Below are 27,670 nucleotides of genomic sequence, written 5' to 3' on the forward strand. Positions count from 1 at the left end.
GACCAACCAGCAAGAATGAAGTCAAGGCGAGATAAACTGAAGATCCCATCTCTGACCCTGGAGTAAGTTCTGCTTTATATGTGTGTGTGTGTGTGTGTGTGTGTGTGTGTGTGTCTGTGTGTTTGCATCCTCTGTTGCAGCTGTCAAACTGTTGTAAGAGTTGAATAATTGTATGTGCCCATGTACTATCCATTGTAAGATAGTGTCAACAAACAGATTGTTTTCAAATGCAAATATTTTTATTTTCTCCTATTTTATCAAGGCGTCATAGTCAACAACTTTCTGTTTACTCTTGTATTCTGTGCTTTGAAAGCAGGGTTGTATTTAGGAGATTAAGTTACAGGTGTCTCATCAGTTCTCAGTTTCTTCCAGCATTATCAGTTCCATGCCTGTCTGTTAATCTTTAAACGAATATACTCTGGTGGATGTAGAGGAAAACCAGCATTTTGCAACCATGAAGTCATGTTTGCACAATTAATAGCATGGTTAAACTTGTAAAACCAAATGTAACAACTGCTAACATGTGAAGATGAGTTATATTTGTCTTAAGCTGCAGGTATAAGATGAAATATTGGTTGGGGGGTCACTTCTTTCATTTCGTATCTCACGCCTCAGTGTGAATTCTGTCCTCGTGATGTTTTGTGTTTTTTCCCAGCTCCATTGTTTTTTTTAAACCTCACTCGAAGTCCACGATTCCTGCATGAATCACATGCTCCCACTCACAAGCACCAGGACAAAGACAAATGCCTTTCAGTCTTTTAGTAGAACAGATATTTTTTATTTCCATACAGCCTTAATTGGCAATCTGTGACTCCAATGAAAAAGGACACGGCTGCAGTCTTACGTCCACCCACGCTCCCCCAGAGTATATAGTCCTTTATTTGTGGGGCAGGAAGGGGGGGATACCTGCTTGCAGATCCATATGGCGTAGGAGCTCTCTGCTCCCCATTCTCTGATCCATCCATCTGCCTTCTCCTTGGGAGATCTCAGCAGAGCATGCAACTGTTTTCGTTTCATTTTTTAGTTCTCTTAACTTCCCCCTGCGCAGTGATACAGATGAGGTTTCACGCTTGGCGAGCTGCAGGGAGGGGCTCAGGGTTTTTACTGGTAGCTTGTTGACAGATGCCTCAGTCCAGACACACGTCTATACTTGAAAACACATCTCTTGATAGAGGATGCACAACCAGCAAAGCAAAAAAATGAAAAAAAAGCACGACATGAAATGTACAGTTTTACACTAGAACATCTGCACAAATCAGAAATTCATCGTGAGTGTCACCAATAAAGTCAGTTTTGAGATTTTTGCCGACAAGATGGAAATGCCGACAAGATGGAAATGCAAAAAAATGGAAATGAAGGGTGATTACTAACTCAAGCACCCGCCAAGAGCTTTGGTTTAAGGGGGGGGTCTGAAGGAGAAAACGTGTTAAGATGAAATACCACATAATGAGTTGCATGTGTGGTGTAATTATGAGCCGACACTATGAGGAGTCTTTTGTGCGAGGAGTTGTTTTTTTTTCCCAATCGTCCCTCACTGCATTACTATGACAACACATTCGTTAGTGCTGTGTTTAGCTCCCGAGGAAAGCCTCTGCAGCACTGAGACACGAGCAGCGCTGTGGAGCCCACGAGGCAGAGCCTACATCTGTGCAGGAAAATCAATACAAAACAGATCAGGAAGATAGACCTTAGGATTGGCTGAGCATGCACATTTTCCATGCAGAGGTAGAGCATTAAGATATGACATGATTATGTCAGGTTTTTAAAAAGTACAGTTTTTCTCTTGTGCAGGGATCCCACAAAGGTGTGGGTAATAACCAGGGGCACCTTAATAGCACTTGAGGCCCCTGGGCCTTGGAGATTTTTGAGGCCCCCCTCTACCCCCTTTTTTCCTTGGATGTGAATACTCCATCTTTCTCAACGCATCGCCGACCGTCTCCTCGACCGACTCGCTTCTCCTCTACGACCGTTGGAAATTATTTTTGTTACATTTTGTTATACTTTACATAAGACCCCCCAGGGGGGGGCGCTGTAGAGCGATGTGCTCAATGAGTACCTCCAGAGTCTGCCAATACAGACTTTTATCATCATCGTCATCATCATCATCATCATCATCATCATCATCATCATCATCATCATCATATTAATTATTATTATTAAGAGGCCCCTGATTGGTCAAGGCTCCTGGCTGAAGCCCAGATAAGCCCATGCATTAAGGTGCCTCTGGTCTCTGGTGTGTTGACACCCGGCTGTCAACGTCCTCGTCTATATGAGCTCATCGGAGGTTATAAGTCGGCTAATAGATGCACACCCAGTGTTGCATCCAAGCAACGATGCTAATAGAGATGCTAACACGCAAACATGTCTTGCCTTGCAGTTTGTCACCCACGTGCCAGAGCCCCACTCTTCTGAGCCCATGCAGCCCCTGCAGTCCCTGCAGCCCCTTACAGACTCTTCATCCCTGGAGGTAAGGCGACCAGGTCACACGCAGGCTGTTTCATGTTAAAGGAATACTTCACCCATTTGCATGAAGCTTTGTATCGTTAGAAACCCGGCAGTATTTTTTTAATGGTCTTGCATCATTCCCTCAAATTTCCCCAGAGACGGGAGATCTCCGTGTTTCTCTTCTGAAAAAGAGCCTCCGATGACGCAAATATCGTCATTTTGCATCATCAGAGGCTGCTTTGGTTAGAGGGGGCGACACTACATAGAATAAAGTATTTCATGAAGAGTTCACAACAAAAAACAATAATTATCTGACCTACAAGGGTTGTCTCTTGCAGCTTAAGCCTGATGGAGATATCATTTGTCCAAAAAACTATTAAAACACATTATTTTCTGGTCCCTTCATTACCATGAATTTAACCAAAACGACAGTGCCCAGTGTTATAAATTGAAAAAAATTGAATTGAAGACTTGATCCGTGAAAGAGCAGCTGCTTTAAAATAATTTCTCAAGTTCTTGTCATATCTGTGATTATATGAAAGCTGGGCCAAACTCCGAAGAAGCTAGTGTGATATGATCAAAAGCTCCAGGACAGCTACTAAAGAGACCACGTGGTGTTATTGTTTTGTTACCTACATTTACAGTTAAATTAACAGCCAACCTCAGTGTTTTCTGCTCAATATTTTTCTAATTACAGATGATACGGCTTTCGGTATTATAAGAGAAAAAATTAATGGAATAACGTCTGAGATGGGTTTTTTTTTTGTATATTAAGGCACTTCTGTTTTGCCGTGGAAGAGCCATCGTTTATTAGTTGTCTTTAAGTCTATGTGGGTTGCTTGGCAACGGTGCTGGGTGCTGTGGAGGAAGGCGATACTGCAAACAGAGGCGGCTGCGTCCAGTGTGTTTTCTGGATCTCTGCGAGGCTGTCACTCCACACATTGTGTAGTAATGAATCCCAATTTACTTGGTTGAAAAATGGGCACATATATTTTTTTTTAGTGGGAATGCCAAAAGTCAAACCCAATAAACACAAATTCCTCAACGCGACACACAGTTGTCACACACACGTCTTGAATAATTGGATGCGACAGTCATGGCAGGTTGCACATTTGTTGGCATCACTCTTCACAGCATTCTGCACACCGGATTCGGTGTTATTTCACCGCCAGAAACATGTTCAGTCTCTTGCATCACATTTGCATACAAATCAATTTGCATCAACCTTTTGATTTCTGATCCATTGAATGTGTCCAGGTTTGTCTTAGTTGCACCGATGCAGAGATGAGACAGATGGTACTTTGTGCATGATCCATAGTAAGTGGGGGAGAGTGCAGTATACATAATACACGTTTTTATTATTATAGCACCTTTATTTAGAAGATGTTTAAAGTAAAAAGGCATGGAATGCATCAGTGCAAAACAGTGTTAAAGCAGTAATCACCTTTAGGCTTAAGCTTTGTGTAACTTATGAGCCGATATTATGAGCAGTGGCTTACTGCTGATGTGCAACAGCCAGTGAGGGGAATTAAGATCAAATAAAAAATTATGAGCAGTATGTCAATAGATGTGAATCAAACACTTAAAATGCACTATTTATTGCAATGGTAATAAATAATACACAAATAAATACATTTAAATTTTGTATGCTGCTAAATATTCAGCATTCCACTTACAGTATATAGAACGTATGATGTTTGTGTTCTGAGATAAAATTAAATTAAAATACTTACATACTGGGTTTAAGGCTACTATGTGCAGTGGAATGTACCACTGTTGAAAAGTTTGGCTCGGAGCCTTCCTCTACCAGACTTCTCGTGGTACAACCCAACAACATCTTAAGGTGCTCTCAGGTGCTGTAGGAAATTGCCAAAATGGTACGAACGCACATGACCATGACCAAGTGACCAAAGATGTTAATCTAAAGAGAATGTTCCCATGGCAATGCTCTGTGTCAACTTTGATCAATTAGTCTGCAAGTTTACTGCACAACCAAACATTATAAAATCTAAAATCACTCTTAAAACATTATTCAGGGTCCCGTTAAACAAACAGGCAACATCCCATATATTTGACTGGACTGAGGACGTTTATTGTGTGTAACTTTTGCATCCAGTTCACTCTAAAATAGAGAAAAAATAGCGTGAAATACCGTCATAGAAGGGAATAACCGTATACTCATTAACTATTTCGTGACTGTTGGAAAAAAAAGGACCAGAGCAGAACTATGACCAACTCCACTCAGCTGTGTTATATTGTCAAGCTAATGCAGCTTAAAATCACCACTACGGTACGTGACGAATTAAAGTAAATATACCTTTAAAATGCTTATGTTCAGCTTTTAGTCGTTTTTCCAGCACTTGAGTCACTCCACACAGCAAAGAACCGCAGAGTGCTGAGGATTGTAGGAGTGAAACCAAAAGTGCGTTACTGTCTTTAGCTGGTGTTAAAGCAAAGTGAAAATGATGAGGGACAGTACGCATACAGTAGCCTTAATAACTTGAGTCAAGCTGAAATTATTAGATTGGATTCTGTTGTCTGCTTTTTTTAAATTTTGGATAAGTAGTCTTCATTTAGCATAATCTAAGGATGTTATCTCAATCAATGTGTAAATAATGTCCCGAACCTTATTACACGTGTCCTTTTTTTTAGGTTTACACTATAGACACATCATATCGAACTGCTTTCATTATTACACGTCACATTTTTCTAAATATTACAAGTAGGCAACTATTCTTTGAGGTCTATTGATTTTACTTACCCCTTGATTTTACTTTTACTACTGATACATTTGTTGTGTTGCGTTTTATTTATGATTTATTAATGTTTTGCAAGGTGTCCCTGGGTGTCCTGGAATTATTATTTAGCCAAAAATGTTAATTTCGTTTTGGGCAGCAACAAGCATTTTTTGATAATCAATGATGACCTTTGAACTGCGATATATGATTTGCAATTTTAGTTTTTTGTTGTATAACGCTATTTGTTTTGTTAAGTATATTGTGTATTTGTTGTATTTACCGTTAAAAATGCTAAGGAAAATGGATTTTGGATTGTTCAAGTTGTCACTTTGGCCTTTGGTATAAAAGTGATGGGTGTTTTATTTGATAGGCTAAAAAAAAACATCATGGTTAGACGCAGTTCCCTAACAAGCCGTAGTTAACGAGCAGCACTTGAACGCAGCATTGGACTCAAGCTTATTGCCTACCACACGAACGTACGTACACAAGCAACCAGCAACGCTGTGTTGCCGAACGTAGAAACGTGTGTGTGTGTGTGAACGCTTTTACACATCAACCAACACGGAGGTGATGTTACGGGGACAGGACGCCGGTAACCGGAGGATGTAATACAGCAGCCGGGTACCGGAGGATGTAAAGGGCAGGCGGCTCCAGAGCCGTTGGGACCGCACGAGGCGGACGGAATACAAAAGGAACCGCCGAGGAGAGGAGGCGATGGCGGGGAGACGAGCAGCAGCAGAGGGAGGAGGAGCGGGTTTTTACATAGAGCTAAAGAAAAATCAACAATAACTTTTGTAACTTAACAAGAAAATATCCTCCACAAGCATGTCGGATCCGAGCCACTGGTCTGCGGTGCCGAACCAGAACAAGTCCCATTTTGTTCCGGGAGCGTTGCTGAAGCGTTCGAAAAGGTACCAATGAATAAAGTCCTAGCTTAGTTTTAAAAAAGGTGTATTTAAGTCCTGTCTTTTTGGTGCTTAAAATGCCGTCATAGATATATAGTTTGGCTCGGTTGTTGTTGGAAGTCATACGTGTTTAATGTTTTTAATAGGGACGGTTTTAAACATTCCTAACGTTAAGCTAATGTTAAGCTAACGTTGGCTAGCGCCGCTCTGCTCCAGTTAGCTAATCCTGCCTCTGTTCACCATGAGGTTGTGTTGTTGATGAAAACAATAAGCTTTTTTGTTCCAGAGAAATAACCGAAATTAAGGCTAGTTTTCTTTGTTGGGGGTCTGGATAAATAGTTCACTGCAATGGAAGTTAAATCCAAAAATAATGACTTTTATGTGAAGAAATGCCTATAATACTGATGGTGGTGGTGGTGTGAGTAGAGTTACTGCAGGTCATAGTTGGTGTTTACTGTAAGATGAGTGGAGATAAAAACCTGCAGCTGTTCACTGTCTGATAGAGCCCAAACTGGGTGGGTGAGCTGACGTTGACACTTATATGGAGTTATGAATGATATATTTTTGTATAAATAGTCTGTAAAAAATGTCAGGAAGTAGTGAACAATGCCCATTACTTAGATATCAGAAGAAAGGAGTTTATTGCCAAGTGTAAATAAACTTTGTTTATTCTTTATTATTTTTTTTTACTTTAGCAAAGTACTGTAGTCAAGAACATGCGTAGAAAAAATATCATTAAAAATGGCTGCAACCATGAAATGTAAGGAATTCACAAATTCTTAAATATGCAGTCCAACAAACTACCCAAATACTCAAACGTATTCAATTTATGAGCTTAAAAACAGCAAATATTTGAGAAGCTGGAATCGGACAATGTTTTTTTTGCTGAGAAAATGACATAAACCTTTAATTCATTACCAAAATAGTTCTAATCGAAGGTTCTTATCGATTATTTGAATAAAAACATATTTGTATTGTGGACCATTGACCCGGTGTCACAGTCAAATCTGTTCAGTTGAATGTTAATGGTCTAGGTTTGACCCTTTTTCAGGACCAGAGGATTATTTAACACTCCCTCCCGCCCTTTACACACACACACACACACACACACACACACACACACACACACATGCACACCCCATCGTGGACATCTGTAGCTCAAGCTGGGCCTGCAGCTGCTGTCGGTGGACACACTCCCTTCAGCCAGTTGACAGGAGGTTAACTCTTTGTGTTTTGGCTCTTCATCAGTATCTCCTTCTTCACGTCGGTGTCTCATGCATTCGCCTGCAGATTAGAGTTGTAGTTACATAAACATCTCTCAAGGCAAAGCTCTACGAAGGCGGAAATAATATCATCGGAGGAGTTAAATCTCAGTGGGCAGAGAGAGACAAAGCACCACTAACGGAGACGAGAGTGTAGCTGAATGTGATGATATATTATGGGACACATTTGAATACCAATCTAAAAGCATGTCTTAGATTAATGGTGGTTAGAAATGTAACCTGAATGTACTGTAATTTGTCATGTTTCTGATGACAAGAAGAAGAGGATGGGAAGTCTGATGTAATGAAGCACAGCAACTGAAAAAAAACCTTTCAGTATCATTAATTGAGCAGGACAAAATAATCTGCTTTTTTGATTATTGATAAATGGTTTCAAAGCAAAAATAGTGAAAATGCGATACATTATCAACTGGCAGGAATTTATGTTTCGCCTTTTCTCATTATAATAGCAACTGGAACATCTTTAGGGTTTCGACTGTTGGTCAGAAATGAGGAACTGAAGATGTTACCTCAGGCTCTGCAATGTTTATATATTTATATATTTAAAAATGTCAGTAAAATAGCCTTGAAATTGTTCTTTAAGTGACGGGAACTCCCATAGCGTACTTCCATCTGGTGCATAAACACAATGTGTTTTGGTGTTTAGCTTATTCAGTGTGGTGCAGCGGTTCCAGCTTAGTGGATCACAGTCCGGACTGTCTCCCTAATCTGCCCACTTGTCTTAAAATGTCTTTCGTGTCCTCCAGCTGCTTGTATAAATACAAGCTGAACCATTGTATGAGTCAAACATGTAATTATAGGCGTATGGGAAAAAAAATGATTACACTCCGTTTAAAGGAACGCACCTTTTTTTTAGATTGTCTGTCGTTCAATTTAACTCAATGATATTAACTTGGATGAGAGACAATTTGAGGTTTTAGCAAAACATGATGATGAGAGATAAAGATGTTGGGGCGCCGCATAGCTCAGCCTGTCTCGCATGAAAACCACCACAGAGACAGTGTTTTGTATTGACATGTCTGAGTTGAATTCTCTCTCTGTTTTTTTTTTTGCTTGTTTGCTCTCCAGCTGTCGCAGCAGCAACAGGAAGAGCCTCGGTGTCGGTACACCATCACCCACACTGTCCCGGCCTCTCTCCCCGCTCTCACTCCACACCGGTAAGATCCACTGCAGTGTTCGGTATCCTTTTAATCCCAACAGGTCCCAACAGGACCCAACAGGACCCGTGTCAGTATTGGCTTTACTTCACCAGCGTGTCATATAGCAACACACACTGCACATTGAGCAGTCACATAGATGCAAATGCACATTTTACTTTGGAATCCGTCCTTTATTTGCTTTTATTCTGAAGTCAGAGTTCATACAATTATGACATGCTGCATTTGTGAAAGACACTGAAAATATTAGGCTCCTACACAAAATACACAGTCGTGTGTTGTTGAAGGAAGGAAGAACAGAACGAGAGATTGTGACGGATGGGGAAATGATTGTTGATGAAGAATAAACAGATGCAAAGTATTAAGATATTTGAATATTTAAATGTTTAGTGTCTCCAGCTTTCTGAATCAACACTAGTACACAGACAGTTGACAGCCCGTCAACACCATGAAACAGCTGCGCTCTATGAAAAGAGCTTTGCTCAAGAGCTCCTCATACCAGCACTATGTGGATGTACTCCCTTTTGAACTCAATCATGCTGAGGATTATCTAATCACAGAGTGCAGTCAGACTCTAATTGGCTCTATCTTGTGTTCTAATTGCTACAGCTCAACCACTTGCATGTAGACGAACCACAGTCTCTAGTGGACTCAGACTCCCAGACTGTGGCTGAGGTTTTCTCCCTGAATAAAGAGTGCTTGGGGGTACTACTTAATGACGCAGGGTTTTTTTGAAGGTTCCTGCATAGACATGATGTCATCCTTTCTGGAACATTCACACTTTAAACTCGACCACGTGGTCTTCTCGAATATGTTTTCATGAGTTGATTTTTACAGTTGTGAATAATACTGGTAGTAACTTTTGAATTTCCTCTTTCAGCTGCAAGCAGCCCTCTAGACAGCCCCCGAAATGTGTCGACCAGTGCCTGCCTCAACTTTCCATTTGCCCGAAGGTATGTCAGCACCGCTCGCTCGAATCCTTTTGTCTCCGGAGTAATATATACTTTTTTGCACGACCTGTAGTAGACTGACAAAAATCTCTAGGTTTCACCGAAGTAGCAAATGGAATTACATGTTGTTGCTACTTCCCTCTGCCTCCCCCCTGTGATAGTGGTACGACCCGAGGGCAGAGGGGCTCTGTGCGCACGGACACTTTTCAAAACCAGCATCTTAGTTTTGTTGTTGTTGTAACCCAAATTCCTCTCGTCTGTGCCATTAAGTACACAGAGAGTGAGGATATCAGGAACTTACTACTTATTTATTTCTCTTTTTCTCATTTTGTTTGAGTCAATGTAGCACTTATTTCCAAGCCATCAATCGTTGTAATTTGACAAACATGAACCCAATTGAACCAAATACTCATTCAAAATTCAATCAACCTAATCACTCTTGAGGGTTTCCTGTGAGATTGGGTATGGCTGCTGGTACAGAGGCAGACAGCCTGGAAGATAATAAAAATAACAGCAAGGTGACTGAGGCTGACTCAGCCTGGAGCGTTCACACCTTCACTTCCTCTGCCAGGTCTCCTTCCAGCCAACTGCTTCAGCAGCAGGATGAGCACCGTTAGATAGAGGGTACCCCCCCGAAGCCCACTCAGTCATCATTCAACCGGGTTCCCATGGCAACACGCTTGTCTCGCTCCAGGCGTGTTTAGCCTACAAGCGAGGCGGGTACCTTGAAGACACCCAAGAACAGGTTGTTTAAAAAAAAAAAACCTCACGAGTCGTTCAGGTGCTTTGTCCTTAAATACGATAGGGAATGAGAGAAAAATTAAACTATCAAAATGAACAGCAATCTATGACTAAACCTGGAATTTCTTAATCTTTTGATTTTTTTTAAAGAAACATTCATGGTCTATCTTAGTTAGGACATCCTACTGTATTCACATCTAATTCTACAGGCAAACATCACCATGTGCACCATGCTGAGGGAAACAAACTGCAAGTTTGTAGGAAAAAAATCCATGTTTTGGTCACATAGTTTGTTCATCTACCATCTAGAGTGGTTCTCTTGATTCATTTTATATGTCTGTGTTTAAAGAGGGCCCTTCAGTTGAAATTCATGACTGAAACCGATCTCACAAATATAACCAGTCCATCATTGGGGAAACAGTTATTTTTTTTCAAGCCCTTATTGAGGTATTGGCGTGATGAGGCATTTCAGTTATTGGTCTTGAATATTTAACATCACTTTTTAAGATCTTGCTCATTCTCACCACAAATGCGTTTCATCCTGAATGTTACGGCATCGTTGGAAGCCTGTAAAAGATTAAGCGTTTACAGATAATAGATGGATGAACGTCGCTGTTGGAGCTGTTCTTTGTGTAATAACTTCATTGTCTTCATCTGCTTGCAAAACAACATGCCAAATGTTATAACACATAATCACTTATTTGCTGTGGGAGAAAATCCTTTCTCTGGCCAGGCTTTTGAGTTAAGGATTTGTTTCTGTTATGTAAACTATGTCTTCAAATTAATTCAGTTTGATTGCTAGCTTACTTGTATCTGGGCAGATGAAAACTGGCAAGGATGGCAACATTGTCAGTACCAATCCCTCAGCTGAATGCCAGGGGGTCACAGAGATCACACAAGATTCCCAAAACTCACTGAACCTCTTTCGTTTTGCTTTTTCCTCTTTCTCTCTGCTCCTGTCATACTCAGTCACTTGGCTCGTGCTGACAGGTATCTTCTTCTTTTAATATGTTTGCACCCCTGTCTGTTGGCTTTCAAAGCTTCTGTTTATATATTTGTTTTTCACAGAAAATATCTTTTTATATGACTGTATAGCTTTTTTTTTCTTTTCTTTTTTTTAAAGAGCTGCTTTGAACCAAATTAGGACACAGAGATCCCTGTTATATATGATTTGGATAAATTCCTTTCATGCTCTGTCATGTAGTCGCAGGACTCCTCCGTCACCCCGTTATGTAATGACTCACATACGAAATGCTAATGCTGCCGAGGCTTATGTAACATGCGTGTCCCTTTCTCTCAGAGCTGAGGGCCGGAGATGGTCTTTGGCGTCCCTCCCCTCGTCTGGCTATGGAACCAACCCGCCGAGCTCCACCGTCTCGGTAAGAAATCCCCCAAAAGCATCCCTTTCCTCATACATGGCCACGCATCCCAACACCTCAATCATCCAAATAGCACATTCATTTATGCAGTAAGACAGCCAATGCCAAATTTGAGATGACAAACCGCTAATTGTTTTCCTGCATCATCTGCTTGAATTAGTCATTCTCTCAGTCTGTGCAGCTCAGTGTTAGAAGTACTACACACAGTCTGTGTGTGTGTGAAGTGAAGTGTCTGTTCCCCTCGCCTTTTTTAGTTATTAGATTAATTACTTCAAGTGGCATTATTTTATGACCGCTTTACCAACAAAAACTCACAATATGACCTTTTTGTGAAAATTAACAATTTACAGAGATCTTTTTTTTAAATTTCATTGATAACATTAGCTGTGGTAATTATGTTAAGTTGACCTTAAAGGTAATGTTTTTGGTTTCGTATTTGAAAAGCTGAATTATTTGGGGGGGATAAATTGCAAAATATACAGGATGTAAAACATGTTTTTTCTGACCGGGATTTCTCACACACACACACACACACACACACACACACACACACACACACACACACACACACACACACACACACACACACACACGTGCTACTTGGTTTGAATGAGTGCTGCGTCTGTGGGGAAAGTCTTCCAAACTGCGGCTATTGTGAGACGGTTTATGGGGTAGACTCGGAACGCAGACCCAGAGGTCAGTGGGGACAATAGTGCTCTTCAGTGGCCCTCACTGCTCTCTTTATACCACGGCATTACAAAGAGACTGAAATATGCCGTCCCTCTGGCCCTCTTCTGTTCAGGACACAAGGGGCTGCAAAAATTAAACAGATTGCACGGCAATGTACGCCATGTCCTGTTCAGTTTGAATAGAGTTCACTCAGAAAATGAATGTTTGTTGTTATTGTTAACAGCATTACCAGAAAATAAAATGGTTTAGTAAACGTTTTAGCCCATTGAATGTAAAACTTAAAAACTGATTGATCCCTCTTGGTATCTGCAGTCCTCCTCTTCCTCCCAGGAGCGTCTTCACCAGCTTCCCTACCAGCCGACTCAAGATGAGCTGCACTTCCTCTTCAAACACTTCCGCAGTACAGACAGCATGACTGACGAGGACGGGAGGCCCTCGACGGTCATACGACCTCGGTCTCGGAGCCTCAGGTAAACTTAATCCCCGTTTCACCAATCAGCAATGGAATGAGTGTTGTCAGCCAAATGATTGTTTCCTTCCATATTGCTACATATTTAATTTAGGAAAAAGTGCATTCAAGGTAATTACTGCTCAATATATTATTATATCCTTATTGGTAATGGTGGTTTGAGAGTCGGGGATAGCCATTTTTTGTGATGCGGAATTTGACCCTTTTTTAGTGTCTAGTCTTATACCACAGATCCTCTCTGAGAAGGGCAAAGTGTTATATGTGTGTATATCCCCAAGAACATACAGATTAAAAGCAGTTATCCAGAATTCTCGTGGAAAATGACATTTTAAATGTAACTTTAGAAAGATAAATTGCATCTTTTGCACTGTTCATGAGATCCTGGATATCATTATGTACTGGTAGACTGTCAGATGTCAACGTTGTCTGCGCTTCAGTTTGACCAAGACAAATTCTCAAGCAAACACGGCTGTTTTGGGCCGTTTGATGGATTACACACGCCCGTTGGCCCGGCAGGCTGGTGGAGATCTGACTGCCAAGCTGTGTGCTTTTGACAACTTTTGTCTGTTGGCTCTGCTCTGTGCTGTTTGTGCGATTGCCTGAGTGCTCAGTGTTCTGGCACCATGGTGTGCCATGCGTGGGCATGCTAGCTTACAGAGCGCCTCGGGGAATCTAGCTGCTGAACTGTAGTCCAGGGGTGGGGGGTGCTCTTTAGTAGGGAGAGCCACAGTGAGCCGAAGCAGTGTGTGTTGGGCCGCAGCCATCTAGTCTGACTGAGGACGTCTTTCATGGCAAAAAAAAAAAGACTTAGGCGGCCTGTTTGCATGTGATAGTTTTCCCCTCCGTATGTACCGTTTGAAGCTTCATCAAGCAATATTTTTTTTTGTAAGAAATACACCTGTCTCATCCAAAATACTGATGAGATGTTGCAGTAAATGACTTACTGAGTGATGTGGATGATTCATATTGCTTTTGGTGACATAAAAAAGTAAGTGTGTAGATGTTGACCTAAAACACTTCATGACTGTGAGGGCATCGATGACATAACCACTTTCACGCCCCGTCCCAGCTCAGTGGAGAGATGTATTTGATCATGTATTTTTGTGGGAATCTAAATGCATTCATTGATCAATTGGAGCATACTAATCTGTTCTGTTTTTGTTGCAGCCCCGGGCGATCCAGTGTCTCCTTTGATAATGAGATTGTCATGATGAACCATGTTTACAGAGAGCGTTTTCCAAAGGTACACACCAGAAAACAATGTACTTTTGCCCTTTTTCCCCAGGTTGTTGCACACATGTGCTGTAGCAAAGTTTGATTGCTAATCAACCTGAAAGAAATACAGCAGGATATATAGTGTATAATCTTGAAACTCAAACTCAAAAACTGAGTATAGGATGGAAACCGAAGGCTCCAAATGTGAAGCAACTCTTTGCAAAAGCAGCACGATTGCAAAGAAAATCTGCGTGATGCTGAGATGTCGTCACTGAATCAGAAATGGAGACAAAAAAAAAAATAGTAGTGGTGTGTGGTCTCCCAGAGCTCTACGATAGCACCATTTGTACAGATACCAAACAAAACTACAAAACAAAACATCCGCAGCATCCGTTTATTGCAATTGAATCTTGAGTTTTGAAAGCAGCAAATCACAGTGATCAACAACCATATGAGTCTGCCAATACAAGTATTATGTGATGAAGAAATCATAATTACTAAGTCCTTTTTTAATGCCTTAACTGTGTGTGTTTGTGTGCTTGTCCTCCCTGCAGGCCACAGCCCAGATGGAGGAGCGTTTGTTTGAGATTTTCACCCAGTGCTCTCCAGACAGCTCCCTCCCGCTGGCTGACGGGGTTCTGGGCTTCATCCAGCATCAGTTGGTCGAGCTGGTTAGAGATTGTCTGGACAAGTCCCAGAAAGGCCTGGTTACGTCCCGCTACTTCGCTGAGCTGCAGGAGAAGCTGGAGAAGCTGCTTCACGAGGTAGGGAAATTGACTTCATGGGTCAAAATGGCTTCGATAGTTGCAAAAAAAATTAAAAAGCATCAGCTTATGAGTCTCCATGCACTCCATGTGACCTCTTTAGCTCAGATATAGTTATGAAAGGTGATTGATCGAGCTGGAGGGATATCTGCAATCAAGCACATCACTCAATAACTGTCTGATAGACACACACACACACGATAGATCTGGTTGTGGAAATTGTCGGTGTTAGTGGCAGGTACTTTTGTCACAGATCTTATCTGTGTTGAGATAAAAATGTTAGTTTCTATAGCAACCTCTTCCCCCCTTTTCTCTGCTAGTTGTCAGAAAGAAGGCATGGCCTACTCGCTGTACCTCCAGCTGAACTGATAAGTCTGTTCCCATACAGGGAAACAAATGCTGTCTTACACAAACACACACAGCAACCTGTCAATCATTTCACTCTAAATGGGACCATCATGTACAAAATGAACATCATGCTGTTTTGACGGAGACTTCAAACTAGAGATTGAAACATCAACTGATGTTTACAATAGTATAATAATTAAAGAGAGAAGGAGGGTCATTTTCTCATACATTTGCATACAATCTGATTTCTTTTGGAGTCGCCCCCTGATGGCCAGTTGAGACAATGCAAGTTTAAGGCGTTTCTGCTTTGACACAAAAGCCTCTACCATGGAAACAGTGTTCACTAGTACACGCTCTCAGTCTACAGGAAAGGCCATGGATGATTAATTGAGACGACACCCACCCACCCAGGGATTGTTCTAATAATTCCTTTTGGAAACGATGTCCTCTCTGACGCATTTTGGTCAGGCAGCATCTGTTTTCATATTTCCCGTACCCATCTGCTTTGAACACACTCATTTTATTTAGTTAGATTTCCTGTTTCAGAACAAAGCAGTTTTTCCGCTATTATTTTTTTTCAGGGGTGGATAGGTGTCTTCCTCTCCTTTTTGATTAATTATTTTCCAATGACACAACTAAGCCCTGATGACAAAAGGAGATTTACATCCTTGTTGCACAGCCAGTTTTACTTTTGCAAGCATTTTATTAGCTTGATTAAAAAATATATACACATTGATACAGTGTATTAGATTTTGTATTTTATTTTAGATGATGCCTAAATGCCATCTTTTATCCCATATCTCAAAATGTGCTGAGTGACCATTTTCCAGTGTTTCCCACAGAATCTGATTCTATTTGTGGTGCTAGCCTTTTTTTCTGTTTTTTGGAGTTTTGTGATGAGCTGAAGTTAGTTGCTTGAATAAAACCTGACATTACTTTGCTCTCATACTTTTTCTCAGGCCTACGAGCGCTCTGAAAGCGAGGAGGTCACCGTCATCATCCAGCTGGTGAGGAAGATCCTCATGATAATCTCACGGCCGGCTCGTCTCCTGGAGTGTCTGGTAAGCTCAGGAGGAAATCTCTTCCTAATTGAAAATAAGATTACTGTGATTGAAACTAATAGAAGTTAAAGACTGGAATGAGATCCTGACCTTAATTCTCCATCAGAAACTAGACATGAAGCTGATGATATGAAGCTGACTATGCTTTCCCATCAGTAGATAAATGCTCCAAATGGATGGATTATCTAAATGTAATTCTAAGAATGCTCAGTAAAAATATGAAATATCTGCATGTTTAAATACCACTAGATTCTATTTTTGATGCGGTTAAATTGACCATATATCTGCATAACAAATGTATTCATATACTTTTCTTCAGTACAATAATAGTTGGATAACCCAAATTAAATTGTTGAAACTTGTCAAAAAAAACAAACAGTATTATTAAAATTGGAAATTAAAATAACACTATCCCTCTTGACATTTTAATTTAAACTTACATTTTTACTTGTATCTTTGTATTCAGACTTGATTATGATATTATTTGTCTAACTAATAGGATGACAATAAACTACTGGACATGAAGTCTCTTGCATGAGAAGCTGGACATTATGAAGACAGTTGCCTTTGGCTTGTATCACTGATACAGATTAAACACTTGTCCTTGCCGTTTCCTGCTTTGAGTTCAGTCAGCCAGTCAACATATATGATGCTTGGATCCTGTTGACAGGAGTTTGACCCAGAAGAGTTTTATCACTTACTGGAGGCAGCGGAGGGTCACGCTAAAGTCGGCCAGGGAATCAAGACAGACATCCCCCGCTACATCATCAGCCAGCTGGGTCTGACACGGGACCTATTAGAAGGTAAAGGAGCTCTCTGTTCACTCTTCTCTCGCCTGAAATCCAGGTTCAGTCGGTTCAAGAACTTATGAAAGTTTCACTGTCACATAAACAGCCTGTGGGGAAAGAGCTTCTGTGCACTAAGGTAACATTTAGATCACATGCCAACCCTCAGATGCTCTAGCAGAACATCAAGTTCACCTAAAAGTTCAAAACTATGTGCGAGTAAGAGTTAATGGTGGGAGTTGAATATTCTTTGCAGGAATATAAAACATTGTGTTTCTCTCTGTTATTTCTAGACATAGTGCAGCTTGAACAGTATGATGCCAGTCCTTCAGTGTTCGTGGAACCAGATGGGAATGTGGAGGTAAACTTTCCCTTTTTATTATTACTGACTAGCTGACTAAGAGGATATGATTTATGATTAAAAAGTTAAAATAATAAACATATTTTCTTCTAACATGTCACTTGTATGAAATTGTTTTTTTTTAGCATTTCTGAATGCCGTGCTAAATGTGTCTTGGGACAATTTTTAATGGTTTCTAGTGACCCATTTTAGTGTGAAAGGATGCCATATATATTTTTAAATCAGAGCGAATGGCTATAGGAAGCTAGGACATGCTTAAAGTCGCAGTCGGCAACATCGGCAAACCGACACTATGCTCCGATAGAACATCATAAATCATCCGGTTTTAGAAAAAAACGCGCCTCTATGTGCACCTAGAGCTTGTTGTTTGTTTTGCAAAAATCCACCACGCCCGTATCATCCTGTCTACTCAGCACCGTTCAGTTCGTGCACACGCCACAGATCCCACCTCCCCCCTCACGCATGTTACAATATCACAGGCACACGCCTCAAGCTAGGCATACGCTTAATGACGTTAGCAGTTGCTATATATGAGTAAGTTAGCCAGCCTACCTCTGTGTAGCGTGTACTCCATGCCGTTTATCGATGAGCGAAGACACGGGCGCGTCCACAGAATCTGGTGCACGCACACTGACGAGCACTCGATGGGAGGGAGCGGAGGTTGGTGGTAGAGGGGGAGGGGCGTGAGTGGTGTAAACATTCGAAATTTGACTGAGTCAACTCCATCTGCCAGACTTGCCGACTGCCGCTTTAATGTGAAATCTGTCTGTACAATTAAGCAGGTTTTTTTTATATTGCCCCAAATTCATATATATGTATAGACAAATATGTATGTATTCAGTATTTACACTACAAGTTGGTCCACAGTAGACTTTATGTATCCGATGAAACTGTAACGGTCCTAATCATCCTAATAACAGTATTACTTCTCCTGTTTTCTGCTGCTTCTCTATAGAATAAGGCCCCACAGATGCTGACACCGACTCGAAGGAAGCCTTTTGAGGGGGATTTTGAAACAATCAAACTCATCAGTAACGGAGCTTATGGGTAAAAAGAAACAAATTTAATTAATTATATATATTGTTTGGCCGTGGCTTAATCAAGGCAGAATATCAGAAGATAGGTTCAGAGATATTACATTAATTTAGTTAAAGGAAATCGTAAATCTCAGAAGTTAAAGTTACACTTCTATCTGCAAGTAGCCTGTGAAATATTGGCCAAGTGTGAAGATTAAAGATCTCATGTGGCTCGTGTTTTTTTTGACAGGGCTGTGTATATGGTCCGGCACAAGGAGACCCGGCAACGGTTTGCCATGAAAAAGATAAATCGGCAGAATCTGGTCCTGAGGAACCAGATCCAGCAGGCTTTTGTGGAGCGAGACATCCTGACGTTTGCTGAGAACCCCTTCGTTGTCTCCATGTTCTGCTCTTTTGAGACACGACGTCACCTCTGCATGGTCATGGAGTATGTGGAAGGTAAAGTAGGGAGAGAGTGCTGTGAATGGATGCATATGTAGACATATCTATTTATCTGATGTGTTTATGTAAAACTAGAAATCAGTCCCTGCAGCAGAAATGAAAAAGCTGTTTTTCTGTTTCATTAAAGGTGGAGATTGTGCCAATCTGCTCAAGAACATGGGCCCACTTCCTGTAGAGATGACAAGGTTATACTTTGCTGAAACAGTCCTAGCTCTGGAGTACCTTCACAACTATGGGATCGTGCATCGGGATCTCAAACCCGACAAGTGAGAAACGCACCAACTTCACTTACTAAGCAGACACTAAACCCAGAGAGTACAGATTGTTTTCCTTGCACAATTTCGTGGAAATATCGACTATTCAAAAGTAATTGCACTTCAGAAACACACTCTTGCTGATCACGCATTGATTTAGCCTTTTCAACCCAACAGCTTGTTGATTACATCGATGGGCCACATCAAGCTGACAGACTTCGGCCTGTCTAAAATCGGCCTGATGAACATGACCACCAACCTGTACGAGGGTCACGTGGAGAAAGACACCAGAGAGTTTGTAGACAAACAGGTGAGTCTGGTTTAAATGACAAATAACACTACCGTCTATTCTGTTCCCCAAAACTCACCCGTGTTGGTTTGCTTGTAAAGGTGTGTGGCACCCCGGAGTACATCGCCCCGGAGGTGATACTCAGGCAAGGCTACGGGAAGCCGGTGGACTGGTGGGCGATGGGGGTCATCCTCTATGAATTCCTGGTCGGCTGCGTTCCATTCTTTGGAGACACACCTGAAGAGCTTTTTGGACAAGTTGTCAGTGGTGAGCGCTGGAATCAAATCATTTAAATAAATGCGTTCTCATCTTTGAAACTCTTTGCTAGAATACATTCGTTTGACAGCGGCCAAGATATGGAAATAATTTGGTGCTGCTTCATCTTCAGAAGCTATGTCATCATTATTTTGTGCTTTTATTTGTGGCGCTCCATTTAGCATGTTTTTCTGTTTTTTTTGTTTTTTTTTTGCAGATGACATTATTTGGCCAGAAGGAGACGATGCTTTACCCATTGAAGCCCAGGATCTGATCACCCGCCTGCTCAGACAGAGTCCTTTAGACCGACTAGGAACTGGTACTCCTCAGCTTACTACTTAATAACACGTAAAAAAAAAAAGCTGCAGATGTGTTTGATACTAAGAAATGAGGGCGTTTTTCCCCACCTCAAAAATGTTGTAGCAGGACTTTTTCTTAAAATTATAGTCCATATGTAAAACCTGAAAGAAAAAAAAACATAATTTTTTTATTTGGGAGGTACTGTAAGTAAGTAAGAGATTAAATTCTGAAGCCTTTCAAAAGGAATTAAATTAATCTTAGTATTAAATGTCCTCTTGAGTGTCATTGAAATCACAATGTTTAAAACTAGATCCAGTATTTCATTGGCTGTGAAAACATTTTTGATTATAGGCGGAGCCTCAGAGGTCAAACAGCACTCCTTCTTCCTGGGTTTGGACTGGAATGGACTCCTGAGGCAGAAAGCTGAATTCATACCTCAGCTTGAGGCGGAAGATGACACCAGCTACTTCGACAGTAGGTCTTCAGGCTTCAAGAGTGTTTAAAACAAATTCAACCAAAATATTGTAGGTTACACCCAAGGACAGCATTCATGGTGGCTGCATAAGACCTATATTGTGATAACAATTGACAAATGGATCTACAAATATGGGTCTCCGTTTCTCAAAAGTTTTTCTCTAAAAATGTAGTGTCTTTTACTTTTTACAGCTCGTTCAGATCGTTACCATCATTTGGCATCTGACGAGGACGAGGAAACCAATGATGAAGAGTCTTCCTTGGAAATCAGACAGTTTGCTTCCTGGTCGCATCGCTTCAGCAAGGTAAGGGCCACATGTGTTGGACAAGACAAGACCTTTGGAGGTTCTATTGAGAACTATTTTAGGAACTATCTTGAAATAGCCAATCTTCCCAGTGATGGTCTCATTTACTTAGGTAGGTGATATCGAGTCATCAGAAATAAATTGACACATTTTAAAACCACTTACAAGCTCCTCAAAGTGACTTTAAGTATGTCAGTAGTCATTTAAAAGAAACATATTTTTATCGTAATTGAAGATCTCATACTGTGATATAATTTAGTAAACGGTAGTAATCGCCAGGCTGTCACACTGTGCTACGGTTGGATAATAAAAAAGTCTTTGGAAGGTTTCTAATTCTAATCCTATTCAACTTTTCAGGTCTACAGCAGCACAGAACATCTGGCAACACCTTCCAACTTGAGCTTCTCCTCTGACCGCAGCCACAGTGAGGAGAAGGAGGACCGTGGGGATATGGGAGGACTGAGTTCCTCCCTGAGCCCAGCAGAGGGCAGCGTGGAGCGCAGACATGCGGGACGCATGGCCAGGTAGGCATACTGCTTTTATTCCTGTCGCAGGTTTTAAGAGTGCCTTGAGGCCACACGGCTTTTTGTTGATTTCCTATTTTGTTTAGTGCTTTGTTTCCAGGGTTACGTGTAACATTGCATTCGCATTCGCTTGCATCACTGTCAAAGCAGCAAGCAGTCCAGTCATAGTGTGTGTTGTAGAATCACATGGACTTTTGTTGATTTACCCATTAAACTGGTCTTTGACTGTTCTACAGCCTTCGCCCTCGGGCCTCATCGAGCTCCTCCCAGTCTGAGAGGAGCACCAGTCCTCTGGTGATGAGCAGCACCCACAGCCTGGAGACAATGCCACGCTTTGCCCTCTCCACTGATGATGAAGGTAAATCCAGACTGAATTCATGTTTTTAACACCTCTATGTACGTGTTCTTGAAGTTTATTGACCTATGTTACCTGCAGCTGAGGTGGTCGTGTCAAACCTTCGGAGGATCAGGATTCGCAGCAACAGCACCGGGGCCAAACACTCATCCCCCAAAGAGCCGGTCGGCCCTCGGCGCTTCGGTAACCAGCTGGAGACACCGGACAGGCAGAGGCTTCCCTGTGGAGGGAAGGTTCCCAAGTCAGCCTCCATCTCAGCCTTGTCGCTCATCATCACTACAGGTACAGCTGGTTAATCATCAACACATCAATGGCCAGCAGAAGGCAGACTTAATGTAACGATGGTGTGGTGCTTCAACATAGGCTCACAAAATCTAAGCTTGTAATAAAAATCTCTTTCTATTTATGAATTAAAACAGATCTAGATTTACAAAAATAATAATGAAAGTGACTCGTTATGTATGCGAATATACCTCAAACGGATATGGTCAAGAGCATTTACAAAAAACAGACAAATATTCAAAGCTTTATTAACATTTTATTCATAGCACAATGGCTTTCTGAGGCAGGAAGCTGTGGATTGTTCTATTGACGCATTCAGAAGGAAACAGTCTTTTTATTTTTATTTTTCAGACGACACACCAGGCGGCCTCCAGCCCAGTCCCATCTCCCCACGCTCTCTGTCGTCCAACCCTTCGTCCCGGGACTCCTCCCCCAGCCGGGACCTTTCACTCAGCCCCTGCAGCCTGAGGCCTCCCATTGTAATTCACACCTCAGGGAAGAGGTACGGCTTCACCATGCAGGCCATCCGCGTCTACATGGGCGACAGCGACGTCTACACGGTGCATCACATGGTGTCGGTGGGTGTCAGCGCTAGATTTAACACCAGAAGTCCTCAGGCATTTTAATTTGTCATGTGTCCATGTCAAGTTATATGCCTTTACTCTGATGACAGAAGAGAGCGGTTATGTAATCACTGTGTTGTGTTAACAGAGTGTGGAGGAGGGCAGCCCAGCTCACCAGGCAGGACTCCGCACCGGAGACCTCATCACTCACATGAACGGCGAGTCTGTCCAAGGCCTGGTCCACCCCGAGATGATAGAGCTGCTCCTGAAGGTACAGCAACTCACAGTCCGAATGCTGTCGCAGGTCATCACTGTGCTTGATATTCCGTTTTGATTTCCCTGAACACAAATGAGTCATCCTTTGCTCCCTATGACATTGGCAGAGTGGCAGCAAGGTGGCACTTCAGACCATAGCACTTGAGAACACATCCATCAAAGTGGGTCCGGCTAGAAAGACCAAACACAAAGGCAAGATGGCTCGCCGCAGCAAGAAGAGCAAGAGGAGAGATAATTACGACAGGTAAGACTCCGGGGTTTGGTTTTTCTGTCGTTACCTGCAGCTCTGCGGCTTTTGTTTACTTTGTGATGTTTGTGTCTGGAGGATATCGGCAGAAAATCTAACCTGCAAAAGTCGATGCTGTGTCTCCCCCTAGTGTTAGTGACATTCACAGCATGATAAGTTCTATACATCTATATCCCTTCAACATTTATGTCAGTGCAGCTTTATGGACTCTTCTACTAATACCCCAAAAACACATTCTATTGTGTATTTTTATTTTTTAATTCAAGATGCATGTTCACACTGCTGATACTAACAGAGATGCCTAAACACTCTGCGGGGACATCAGACCACAGAATACCCCTCAAATTGGTCTCGGTGCCACTGCTCGTTATCATAAATCTGATTCCTGTTCTTTCTCCCTCCAGGCGACGAAGCATCTTGAAGAAGCTGTCCAAGCAGAGCACAGTGATGCACAGCAGTCGCAGCTTCAATTCAGGTCTCCACCACTCGGTCTCTTCCAGCGAGAGTCTTCCAGGCTCCCCGACACACAGCCTCTCCCCGAGCCCTTCCACGCCCTGCCGGAGCCCCGCACCCGACCACCAGACCGTCGGTGAGCTTAATGAGGCCTCAGATTTAATTCATGATGGAATGGTTCTTTAGGTTAAAGCTTTACATTTGCGTTAAAATCTCAAAAGATCTTTTGGAGAACTATGTTTGTAAAACTTTTTTACCCTTTGCTGCTTTTGCTTCCCAGACAATAACTCTCCTCAGAGCACGTCTCCTTGCTCCAGCGCTCCCAGTTCTCCCGCCGCACACATCCGGCCCAGCTCCCTCCACGGTCTGGGCTCCAAACTCAGCACACAGCGCTACACCAAGGTGGGCCGCCGGAAATCCACCAGCAACATCCCCCCCTCGCCCCTGGCCTGCAACTCCTCTTCATCCTCCATGCAGCCTCTTTCTCCACAGCGCTCTCCTTCTCCGCTGTCAGGCTTCGCCAAAACACTTCACAACTACCACGGCAAAACCCTGTCCCCGCCCACCATCGTCAGGCACATTGTCCGGCCCCGCAGTGCCGAGCCGCCTCGGTCTCCTCTGCTTAAGAGGGTCCAGTCGGCTGAGAAGCTGTCCGGTGTGTATCACTCTGATAAGAAGTCTTACAACCCCCGCAGGCACACACTGGAAGTGCCGTTTTACTGCGAGGGGGACCTGCTGGGGGACTCTGAGTTCGAAGGAGCCTGCGGAGGCTCCTACATCGGGGACATCGGCAGGCTCGGGGGATACATCAGCAGCCAGAGGCTGAGGGACTCTGGGATCGAACGATCCGAGCAGCTGGTCGTGATGCGAAAGCTCAACCTATCAGAGCGGCGGGACTCCTTTAAGAAACAAGAGGCGGTGCAGGAGGTGAGCTTTGACGAGCCGGAGGAGAAAACCAGCACCATGGTGACGGCGACCACCACGGCACAAGCAGCCCTAACGCAACATCAGCAGAGGACGGAATGGATGGTCACTCGACCCCAAACCAGCGTGGAGGTGGAGCTGGACGTGCCGGTGGTGAGGAGGTTCACACTGGTGCCCCAGATCGCCGTGCAGGGCTCAACGGAGAGCGAGCAGGACGAGTGGGAGCCGTGTTCGGATGGAGAGGAAACCAACGAGACTGAGCTGAGCGTCGGTTCAGCACAACATGCAGAACATCCTCGTGGTGACAACAGCTGCAGTCTGGTTGCAGGAAACGCCTCCACTGGTCTTCAGGTTAAACCATTAATGGAGAAGACCGAGTGCAGTAATGAAAATCCACAAAAAGGGCATCTGAGAAAGTGACGACTCACCACTGCAACTGTTCATATCTTTTTTTTTTTTTCCCCCAAAGTGTTTCGAAAGTTGAACACCCAATTAGAAACTCTTGAGTGAGAGCAAGAAGGAGAAGATTTTACTTGAATTTTTTAAATTGTAAATATTTGCATCAAGGCATCACAGACGTTCTGATCTTATTTATTACATTTGTAAACTATGATGAGTTAGTAAGTGGGGAAAGAGGGAAGTTCTCATTGGTTGAATAGCCAAGGCTCAACAATTTTGTATCCATAAAATGTGTTTTTATGTCTTTTGACTGCATTGTATTTTGTATAAATGTCTATTTTTTGTTAATAAATCGTTGCAGTGCAGATTAGTTTGATAGTGCTGGACAGAATTGTTGTAGGACCAAAAGGTACGACAATTTTCTTTGAACATTTTCTGTTTTTTTTTTTGTCTTTTTTTTTTTCAGTTTAGATCTAAAAGGAAGTGCATCTTCCAATTGTATAATACTGCTATTATACTGATCTCCATGAACCTAACAATGACCTTTGCTTCACACTGTGAGTAACATGGTTGATGTGTCATTTTCTGATCAATGTCAGCAGTTGTATTTACAATATCCAAATACAATACTGTTTGTTTGTATTTTTTGCTAGTTTGACATGACATTCTAGAAGGAAGTTCAACCAAGCACTCATTAGCATGTAGAGAAACAAACTGCTCAAGTTCGATCGATTCTTAAAACTGGGAATCTTTGCACAGCTGTAATCCTTCCACGTTACATTTGTCAGACACGAGTAATGTTCAGGAAACAATTCTATCTCTGATTTATGTTTGTCTGACTGAAGACGGAGATGCATTTTTAAGCCAAATTTAAAAAAAGAAAGAAAAGTTCTTCCATTCATGTGTTGATCATGTTCCTTGCAGTGTGAACTTATGATCATAGCATCGTTTTCCTTCAGTGTGGGACTGGACAGTGTCGGGAAATATTTCACACTGGAAGTACAGTCTGTTACAAAGACATGAAAAGGGGTATTTATGTGCCATCATATCCGTGTCCTCTAAGCCATATCAATGAAGGCAGAAATGTCAGTTGAAATCATTTGTGTTGTCTTTTTCTGCAACCTAACATCTCATGAAGTTGGATGAATTCCTGGATATTACAGAACATGAGACTCTGCTTCGTTGCTCACGATCAAACGTAATGTGATACAATATCATAGATATTGCTCACTGTAAACACAGCTTCAGCGTGGCTCTACGCCTGGCTTTAATAACTTGTTTTACTCAAAGCATGCAATTTGCAGGAAATCGGAATTCTTCAGAGCCTTCGAGGGAAATATATTTTAGTGTTCAAAATATGTGGGTATTTATTTATTTTTTTGGTCTTTTCTTACCTATGATAAGGCATTTCTTTTTTTTAAACTGGAGAAGTGTTGGATCCTTGTGTGTTTTTTTGGGTGCATCTTTTCCTGAAACGGTAGCTTTCGTCTCTTTTTTTTTCTCTTTCATATGAGCATGTAAGAGACACCATGCCTCCAAGACCTGTTCCTACTTAATTAACTGTGTAGTGATGTTTACATCGAGGGGGAGAAGTGCACTAATGTATTTTGTAAGTAAATGTTAAAGGTACGTTGAAAATGGAAGAGGGAATCCCTTACATAGAAACCCAGGGCTTCTTTGAATAAACATTTGTCTTTGTACTGTACAAATATTGATGTATATTTTGGTTACAAGGATTATTACTCCTGATGCATTGAAGGACATGATATGCACATTGACTATTTGAGGCAGCAGGACTTTGGGAAGCCTGACTTGAGGGGAAATGGGCTGTTAGTATTTCAAATGTACTTCCTAAGTTTAAGTCTTACTTGTCGGCGGCTGCTGCTGGCTTTTGTACCAACTTTCTCCTCGAGTCTTCTGTTTCTAAAGCATCACAATTGTTGATGTGTTACTTTAGGTCCCTCTTCCTTCTACAATCTCATGGTGACCTTTTACAGGATGCTGTCGTCGTGTCGGTGAACGGCACAGAGAAATTATGTCGCTGTTATTTTTTTGCAGTCTGACAGAACTGTTTACAATGAACAAACATGCTATGTACTGTACACAAATTTTCTATGTTAAGGCTGTATACGATGAAGACCCTCTTTGATACCATAACACCAAAACAACACCCATAGAAGTAACACATTTGTTTTATTAATTTGATAATGTTCATAAAGAGTACATTAGCACAAGCTGAGAAGTATTTGGTGTTTTACATGCACTTAATTAACTGTTTTTAAATGGTTGTTTTCCTAGATGTCATTTAAAAAGGAGAAATGTATGTTGTTGTTTTTTTGCACATTTGCATGAAAAAGATTTCATACAGGGAAAGACAGGGATGTTTAAAAACATAATTACTCAAGGTGTACTCTTAACTGTACTGTAAAAAGGCTTCAGAGTACAAATGATTTGGAAGAACACTTTTTTGCAGTGCGTGTACTCCTGATTTCTCCAAATAACCTGGTTTCTTATGTGAACGTAAATGTAGTCGATGCTTGATTGGTCTCTACTCACTGAAATATTCAAGCTTGTATAAGCTCTTACCACTACCCAACGGTGAAAACAAATACCAACCACTGGAGGTCAGCAAAAACCAGATTCTCAGCTGGTGTTAAACTTGCTCTTCAAGAACAAACTAGCAGGTCAAACTGTTGTACATGTGCATGTGTTCTTATGTGGACTCTTCTGTTCGGTGCATGCTGCATGAGACAAGCACACATCTGTAATACTTGACTGCATGGTATACTGGCACTCTCGCCCCTGTACTGTGTTTTCTTGTGGAACAAATAAAATTTGTATTTCTCTTTGGGTCATCCTTAATCTGACTCTGTTGATGGTTTTTCAATTACATTTTTATCTATAGTTCCTATCACAACAAAAGTTATCTCAGGACTCTTCTCGCATAGGCAGGACTAGAACACGCTCATGATTTTTGTTTTGTTTTATGTAATACATAATT

The 27,670-nt window shown here is 41.8% G+C and overlaps 1 protein-coding gene across 4 annotated transcripts; it reads left to right on the forward strand.

The window, feature by feature from the left end:
* Nucleotides 1-27,525, forward strand: mast3b (microtubule associated serine/threonine kinase 3b). 4 transcript variants are annotated; one of them, XM_084011383.1, is made up of 28 exons: nt 1-62; nt 2,378-2,467; nt 8,440-8,528; nt 9,409-9,481; nt 11,189-11,209; nt 11,520-11,598; nt 12,601-12,758; nt 13,925-14,000; nt 14,527-14,736; nt 16,044-16,145; nt 16,816-16,948; nt 17,224-17,291; nt 18,247-18,338; nt 18,558-18,766; nt 18,897-19,035; nt 19,201-19,333; nt 19,414-19,579; nt 19,785-19,886; nt 20,219-20,341; nt 20,534-20,646; nt 21,004-21,170; nt 21,407-21,528; nt 21,607-21,807; nt 22,159-22,385; nt 22,519-22,641; nt 22,754-22,890; nt 23,298-23,482; nt 23,627-27,525. In XM_084011383.1, exons 1-28 carry the CDS (start codon nt 16-18, stop codon nt 24,688-24,690), a joined length of 4,449 nt encoding a protein of 1,482 aa, XP_083867509.1. In that variant the 5' UTR covers nt 1-15; the 3' UTR covers nt 24,691-27,525. The 4 variants fall into 4 exon arrangements, with proteins under 4 accessions (XP_083867509.1, XP_083867510.1, XP_083867511.1 ...); XM_084011384.1 differs by lacking the exon at nt 11,189-11,209; XM_084011385.1 differs by lacking the exons at nt 1-62; nt 2,378-2,467 and adding an exon at nt 5,700-6,094.
* Nucleotides 27,526-27,670: the final 145 nt, after the last annotated feature.

Source organism: Eutrigla gurnardus (assembly GCF_963514095.1).
Source record: "Eutrigla gurnardus genome assembly, chromosome: 6".
NCBI lineage: Eukaryota > Metazoa > Chordata > Actinopteri > Perciformes > Triglidae > Eutrigla > Eutrigla gurnardus.